This window comes from Topomyia yanbarensis, chromosome 3 (genome assembly GCF_030247195.1).
Source record: "Topomyia yanbarensis strain Yona2022 chromosome 3, ASM3024719v1, whole genome shotgun sequence".
NCBI classification, from domain to species: domain Eukaryota; kingdom Metazoa; phylum Arthropoda; class Insecta; order Diptera; family Culicidae; genus Topomyia; species Topomyia yanbarensis.
In genome coordinates, this window is record NC_080672.1 from 74085630 (window position 1) to 74093934 (window position 8305).

Here is an 8305-nt window from a genome sequence, read left to right on the forward strand (position 1 = left end):
GTCAAACGCGTGAAACAGAGATGCCAGGTACTTTTTTCAAATGTCTGCAATAATAATTTTAAAAGTCTGGGAAGAACAAAAAATGTCAGGAAAGCTAGTGTAACCAAAAGCCTTTATATTCAAAAATCTGCAAATATCTGCAGCCAAACTAAAAAATCTGCAAATATCTGCAATTAAACGGAAAAATCTGCAAATATCTGCGTTATCGAAAAAATCTGCAGCTTAAATTAAAAGTCTGCGAATTTGCAGACTTGTCTGCAAATCTGGCATCTCTGGCGTGAAACTGGTATAAAAATGTATAACACAATTTGAAATTCGACAAGACTGTACCATGTGGCTAATTTAATTGTTATGTGCACTGAGAAACAAAAATATGCATACACGGATACGAAAAAGTACCCAAAGTTGAGCCCTTTAGAATCAATCTCGGGCCCGGATAGAATTTTACAATAGCCTTTACTCTACAAACAATCATAAAACAATAAATATTATAGTTATTGCGATTTCAACATTGTTCGATGCAGAGTTCTCGCAGTAAATTTACGATAAAATTTCATGTAACAATAAATTTTACTGTTCAGCAAAAAACTGATACAGTAAATTCACATTAAATTTTACTGTTATCGAAAGAAAAATGTATGAAGAAACATCGATTTTTTTTTAATGTTAAGATACATAACCACCCCCTTTTTTACTGTAAAAGTTTTTTTTAACTTACTGTAAATTATTGTAAAATTACTGTACTGTCACAGTGAAAATCATGGTTTTGTTACTGTACATTTCTATTTGGGGGGTAAAGTGGAATAAGGTAAAATATTAAGTAAACCATGTTGAAGGTAGTTTCCCTTTAACCACGGCAAAAATCACAACTCCTTGATAGTTTTTTTATACTCAACCTTGAGTTGAATATACTTAAATTTAAGTTGATAATCTACCTAATTTTGAGTATACCTCAAACAACTCAAAAGTACCTTATACCACGGAAGACATCGACTGAGTCGAATCCTAGGGGCAGATCACTTGTGATGCATTTTTAAAAATCAGCTAAATTAAATGCATTTCTTTCCATCAAAATAGAAACTCATAATGTATTTTGTGTTGCGTGCAATATATTTTGCGTTGCGTGTAAGGCGTCAAAACCCTACAAAAAATTAGCCCTACATTCAACAAAACGTCGAACAAAATGAATCAGCGTAGGACGTTTGTTAAACAAACTTTTCTGTGAGGGAGTGCAAAGTTGATGCAAAAATGAAAATTAAATGCATTTTTCTAATTTTATGCACTTTTGTTGTACATTTCTAGAGCGATCTGCCCCTAGGTCGAATCTCTCACTTTGTTTTTGACAACACTAAATGATAAGTGCGAAAGCGATGCAAAACTCAAAAGTACCTAAATTTAAGTTAAAAGAAATTGTTCTGTGGGTTGTTTTATTTTTCCGAGTAGTTAGCATACTTTCTATTCCCGTCTCTTTTTTCTGCTATGATTTTTATGTATTTTAATGCATATACTTCTAGTAAGCATTCAATAAGTGAATAGACCGAATAAATCCAATGCATAAAATTTACAGCAGAAGAAACGAGAGGCAGGTATTGGTTAAAAAGCTAAGACTGGACCATCAAATTAGAAAAAAAAAAATGCATCTTATTTCCATTTTTGCATCAACTTTGCACTCCCTCGCAGGAAAGTTTGTTTAACAAATGTTTTTTGTAAGGTTTAGGCGTCTTACACGCAACGCAAAATACATTACGAATTTCTATTTTGATGGAAAGAAATGCATTTAATTTAGCTGATTTTTAAAAATGCATCACAAGTGATCTGCCCCTAGACCTGAGCTGAACATGGGGACTAAATTTTTCTAATCGCGGTTTTTTTCGAAAAAGAAACAGGAAGGGGTAAAGAAGAAAACAAAAGACCTGGTGGTTAGTGATATAACTATTTACTATATTAGTGGATCCGGCCGCCATACTTATTTTCAGCATATGCTTAGGGGATAAGGGTTTCAACGTGAAAAAAACTTTTTTTAGAAATTAGGGTGAAGCAAATTGGTCGGTGTTAAGGCATAGCTTGAGCTTGTGCGACCACCCCTGGCTGATACTCCGTTATCGATCTGGACTAGCTGAAGTTGCACAGGGAATCAGTAGATAATTATGCTTGGGAGTAGCGATACATCTTTCAATGTGAAACTCCTGGTAATCCTAAAGTGTTTATTGATCAATACCGGCCAGGCCCGAACGTGGATCGCGGAAGGAAAGGGAAGGAATGTTAGTCCGATACTTGCTTTTGCTAGAGGCCGTATATACTGCTGTGCACTCCACAAGTATCACAGGAGGAGGATATTTGTTAGTAAGTATAGTAGTTGGATTCTACTTCTTCTTTACAGATGCCAGAGAAGTGACTCAACTATTTGGACTAGATATCGATCCATCAACTCATGGACCGGGGACCAACGGCTTTACTTCCCTTCCAAAGGAAGGCGTGACCACAGATTGTTTCACCTCAGAAAAATCTCAACGACCTCGGTTGGGATTGAACCCAGACCAACTGGAATGAGTGGCGGTCACGCTTACTGCTCAACCACCGGCGCCGTCACAAATGGTCGGTGTTAAGGTAGACCGGATTAAGTGACAAAATATTGATTTTGAGAAAAACGGGTTTACTGCCATGCAATAACTACTTAACCGATTTCTTTCGAACGTTGCATACACATTCTTTGTAAAAAATGACTAACCTCTACGAAGAGTTTTCGAGATAATTTTATAATTAAGGGTTTTTTTACTCATTTGAAAGAAAAATTACAATTTTTACGAAGAATTACGCCATTTCATGAGTAAAACCCCCCTAATAGAAAACTCATTTACCCAAATTTTCCCTCAAAGTAGCTCTTCTTTGACAGTGAGCCATATGTGATAGCATTTTTGACAATAAGGATATTTATGGGTGTGCGGGTTAAGGCATTTTCTGATGCAGATTAGTACCGTGAGTTAATATCTCAGTCCTTTTTCAATTTTTAGGCCCGAAGCTATTGAAAAAACATTTTTTAGTTTGTTTCCTTTTAGTACAATAACACATCCAAACCCATGCGAATTGCACGACTCTATAGGTTGCCTTATCAGATCTACCATAGTTTACTTGGGATGGCAGGCTGCTAGCGGATTGCAAAAGTATCAGATCATGCTATGTGGGGTGCTGTCCCGGTTAACAATGAGGCGAACGAGATATTTGCAGATACGTCATTTAGTCGAACAACTGTCAGTTTGTTGGTTGAATTTAATTTGTTTTTTTTTTAATTTAAAAATCAGAAAGGAATAATTTAGGTTTAAAAATGATATGAGTGTACAGGACACCCGCTATCAATACACATGAAAACTGACACAATTTTTCCAAATTAAAGATACCTATTATCCCAGCAAAAGGATAGGGATCAAAGTAGTTCAATGGAGTGTGTGGTCGTAATAATTCAATCTCATAAAATATTTTTAATTTGTTATTTTGCGTACGAAAAAGCGAAAAAAAAGTACGATTGCATATCTTGCTACAGCTACATTGAAAAAAAATCTAAAAAATAGCATATGGCTTAATGATGCAATTGGGCTTTTGTCGGGATAATCGCCAAAAGTGCTAACCCATGTGACTATATTCACTGTCAAGGAAGAGCGACAGTATCAAACAGACATATGTTTAAATATTCGTTTCAATGTTTTTGAAGTTTATTAACGACCAAATCTGAGAATTGTTAACGCCATCACGCTCACAAAACGGAAACTTCTGCTAGGAAGCGATTCGTGGTACCATGCATGACAAAAGCATTTCAGATTTTTTAAGCATCCAAATTTGATTTGGTATATATGTTTGCATCAATTTCAATTTTAGAGATTTAGAATAGTTCTAGTACTTCAAAGAAGTACTGCGATATCCAAGAAAATCCTGAACAAATTCAATAAAATTTGGATAAATACCCAAGGATATGCCAACAAACTCAAAGGAACAGTACGTAGGAATGTTTTTACAAGACATCCTCAGCCATCCTAGATGAAAATTTTAACTTTCTTAAATTTAGTACTTAGCAATAGGACAGTTTTTTATTAATAAGGTTATTAATTTAGTGATGAATATTGTTTTTGTAACGTTTCATTCAATATTAAACATAAACGTAATACTTTGAATTTTATTTTTGTGATTCGATAGTACAATAGATACAGAATAATTAGGATTGTCGCTGGCATTAGTGGTAGGAACATTATTGTTTTGACCTGTCAAATGGGCCAAATAAAAAATGCAAAAAATAATCCTCTATCGTCGTTTTGCAGCGACTGATCATTTTTGTCCCTTTTAACCAGCAAAACAATGGACATTCTTGGCTGATATATTTTCACTAGTTAGAATGCACAAATTGGCTAAACCTGTACTGAATTTTGTTAATTTTGATTTCCTTCTGCAGTACATTCAAACTGTTTCATTTCATAACAACAACAGTCGAAATCTTTAAGTGCGAAAGCGACGCACAACTCAAAAGGTTGTTTTATTTAACCGTGTACCTTAACAGATATGTACCGAAAACAAAACAAACATGTTTCGAAGCGAAAACAATAGAAACACCAGCGATAATCCTAATCTAGTGTTTTGAATCTACTGATAGTACCAGGTTTCCATAGTACTTACGCTAAAAAGCAAAGGAGTACGTACTATCGAGGCATACCTGTACTGGAGCTTAAGCAACAACTTTTGTGTGTACACGCTACCGTAAAATAACCTACAGAATAAGTTCTTTTAACTTAAATTTAGGTACTTTTGAGCTGTGCATCTCTTTCGCACTTATTAGTGTTGTCAAAAACAAAACGAGAGATTCGACCCAGTCGAGGTCTACCGTGCAGTAAGGTACTTTTGAGTTGCTTGGGGTATACTCAAAATTAGGTAAATTCAACTTAAATTTAAGTAAATTAAACTCAAGGTTGAGTTATTTTTGCCGTAGTTAAATGGAAACTACCTTCAACACGGTTTACCTAATTTTACATTCCTGCACGATAATACGAGATTGAGTCAAAAGTACTGAATTTTAGGTAGTTTTTCGGTGGCGTGTATGCTCCAAAATAACTTCCGTTCTTGGTGTGAACCCCCCGATCATTATACCACTTCTTTTGAATGTCAAATTTCATATTGTGACAGCTGATGTTTGACATGTCAAATCCAAAGAGAATAGTGAAAGAGACGAAGAGTGAAAATCAGTCAAAACGGCAACACTCCCTTTATGATGATTTCAACACTAGAATTTTGGCAACCGCTTCTACAGGCAGCACTTTAAATGACTCCTATTATATTTTGAAAACAAACCGTATGTCGATCGATGGATTTGTTTATCAAACGATGTGCATTTCGAAACAAAGAGATGAAATAATTCTAAAGCTTTTTTTTACTCATACATATACTCTAGAATGCACCTTACAATCACGATTGAGCTAAATTCTGACGAAAATTCAAATTTCTTTTTTGATAGAAGTACAATACTTATCTCCTCCAACTCAGGCATGAGTAATGTTTATTTACATTGCACGATTGGTCTGCTCAATAAGGTATTTTTGGCTTCACACTATTCGTCTCTTTCCCTATTCTCTTTGGTCAAATCAATATTTGGAATGCAAAAGTTTTCTTTGGCTGATGTCACTACTCCGTTTTCGTTAAATTATTTGATTGCAAACACCGCTTTTCATCGTTAATTTGGGTGAAACCAACAATTAAAAACAATCATTGTTACAATAAGCGTGATGGCCGATCCGAAATTTCAATTTCTGCCGTATATTGTAAGCAGTCTTGAACATGTTTTATGATTTAGCTGTAGCTTAGCTTATCTTTCTCATTTCAGGCTCACGATCAACCCGATGTCTACGAGACTCCGGATGTCGCGGAATCAGAGACATCCGATTTTTACGAAGAAGAACCATCGAATGAAAGTATCGAACGTTTACATATTTCCACCAAGGATTCGTACAACAAATTCAAGGGAAAATACCTTACTGGAGATGTTGACTTCAGCGATAGAATTGGAAAAAGATTTCGCATCGGGTATGACGCTCACAGTGGAGAGTGGGATCTGGCTGGTGAAGGCGAAAAAGAAACTCCGATACAAAAATGTCTACGACTCCAATGCGAGATGAATGAACTAATGGACGAGATTGCTACATCCCAAGCGGATGGCAGCAAAAGCAAGGAAGAGAAAGCCTCTTATGAGGTGGTGTTTGAAGTAGTTGGTACAGCCAAGAAAGTCCTTGAAGGTTTAAAGCTGGAACAGGCGATTGGAAGCGAATCTGTTAATACAGGAGCGGACAGTGAGGCGAAGACTCTACTGAAGAAGATCGAAGATTATAAAAAGTCTGGCGGAGGAGATCCTGGTAAGACAGTAACCGAACTTGTTCATAGTTCAAGAATCGCCGAACTAGAACTTCGTTTGCACAAGCTTGAAGTAGCTGTAGGAGCGAAGCCCGAAAAAATAAGTCGTCTAGCTGGATCGACAGGAGCGGGCAACTTGATAGAAGCAGTACAGTCTATTTCAGCAAAGGCTGCATTGTTGCAACCTCAGCAGCTGGATTTGATTGAGGCTCGGTTGGGTAATTTGGTTCAAAAAATGGAACAGATACAGGAGAAATCTTCTGCGACTGGACAAGATGCTAACAGGGAACAAAAAATTTTGGAGCTACATGAAATCGCGAAGACTACGGAACCGATTGTGCAAATTCTTCCCGATATGTTAAACCGTATGCAAACGCTGGAGTCGCTACATAAATATGGTAATTTGTTGACTATAGATTTGCAGTGCTAATTAATTATTGATCTTTTTATTTTATTATTCGTAACAGCAACCAACTTTAGTAAGCTGTTTGCCGAATTGGAAACAACACAATCCAGTATTCTGAACGGAATTGCTGGCAATAAATCGTTACTCACTGGGGTTCAGGAAGCCTTTGCCCAAAATCTCGAAAATGTTAACAGCGAGGTGAAGAAGTTGGAAGAGCGAATGAAAACACTTCAAGAGAAGGTTAAGTGAGGGGATTTAAAAGAGCAAATCTAGAGAAAATTTTCAATAGGACGTAAGTAACATTGAGAGCCTCTCTTTGTTTACTTCCTCTTTCGTTTATTACGACGTCATTACAACACTTTGCACTAATTTTCCAATACATATCGAAAGCCGACGGTTTTTACTAGAATATTATGCAAAGAGTAGAGTAGTAAATGTTGATATGGCCGAGTAATGAACAGAAGAGAAAGACCCCAAAGAGAATCTCTCATTGTTACTTACGTCCTATTGAAAATTTTCTCTAGAAATCATTCTCGCGTGTAACTCAACAAGTAGAGGTAATCGCAGTCTTAACATGATGTAGTCTGAAAATCTCTGTATGTTTCCAGAAATTATCTAAGACGAGACTCGCGGATGCGAAAAAACTACGACAAATGCAGACAGGGGGAACAGAATGACAGACTGCGAGACGAAAACTAAAATGAACAGAAGAAAAGAAAACATCTATTCGCGAGTCTCGTCACAAAAAATATCTATTATATTCAGCATAATGCATATTTATTACTAACGATATTCACGAAACTTGTTAGTTCTTTCAAATTAGTTCGATGACACACCTTTTCGCACTTTTAGCATATGTGCAGGAGTCCATTTTTATGCTTCGCGTTTTTAAGGCTAACGAACCCACTGTTAAAATACATGAGGGGAATCAGGTGTGAAGTTTACACAAATAGGAATAAATTGCACATCAACTAGAATATTTAAATTAAATGCAACCGTATGATACAACCGGTATTATTTATACCAAAAAATATCATCTAATCAGCCATCGCCTTGCCCAAAACTTGATTTGCGAACTGTGTTCTTTCTCGCCAGATGTTTGGTTCAGCATACTTTGATGTCTACCGCTGTGACCGAAATGCGCTTAACAGCCGTAAGACGTAGGGTGATAGCGTACTTATTGCTGTTTGCCATGGTATAAAAGCCCGAGTTGTCGGGCTTAGAGCAAGTTTTGGTGTCAGTGAAACTTGCCGAAAGCTCTCTGTTCCTGTGTCGTGTGTTCACACCTGGTAGAATTCGTGATTCTACGCTGATCAATGGGCATCAGTCTTCTGTTTCTTTCATGATCCCGATCACCGCCTCGAATGTCGATATCGTTATTCTTGGCAAATCAGTTTTTATTATTCTGGGCAAATCAGAATTCGTTGCATCCGACATCTCGCAAGGAACCCACCTCGGGCCAGCTATATTTCTCTTCTATTTTAATGATGTTAATATTAAAGTGAACTGGACACAATT

At 36.5% G+C, this 8305-nt stretch overlaps 1 protein-coding gene across 1 annotated transcript; it reads left to right on the forward strand.

Annotated features, from left to right (window-relative positions):
- The first annotated feature begins 5431 nt into the window (after positions 1 to 5431).
- Positions 5432 to 7588, forward strand: LOC131690444 (dynactin subunit 2-like). Its single transcript, XM_058976217.1, has 3 exons — positions 5432 to 5795; positions 5858 to 6779; positions 6849 to 7588. Exons 1-3 carry the CDS (start codon positions 5760 to 5762, stop codon positions 7034 to 7036), a joined length of 1146 nt encoding a protein of 381 aa, XP_058832200.1. The 5' UTR covers positions 5432 to 5759; the 3' UTR covers positions 7037 to 7588.
- The last annotated feature ends 717 nt before the right edge of the window (positions 7589 to 8305 follow it).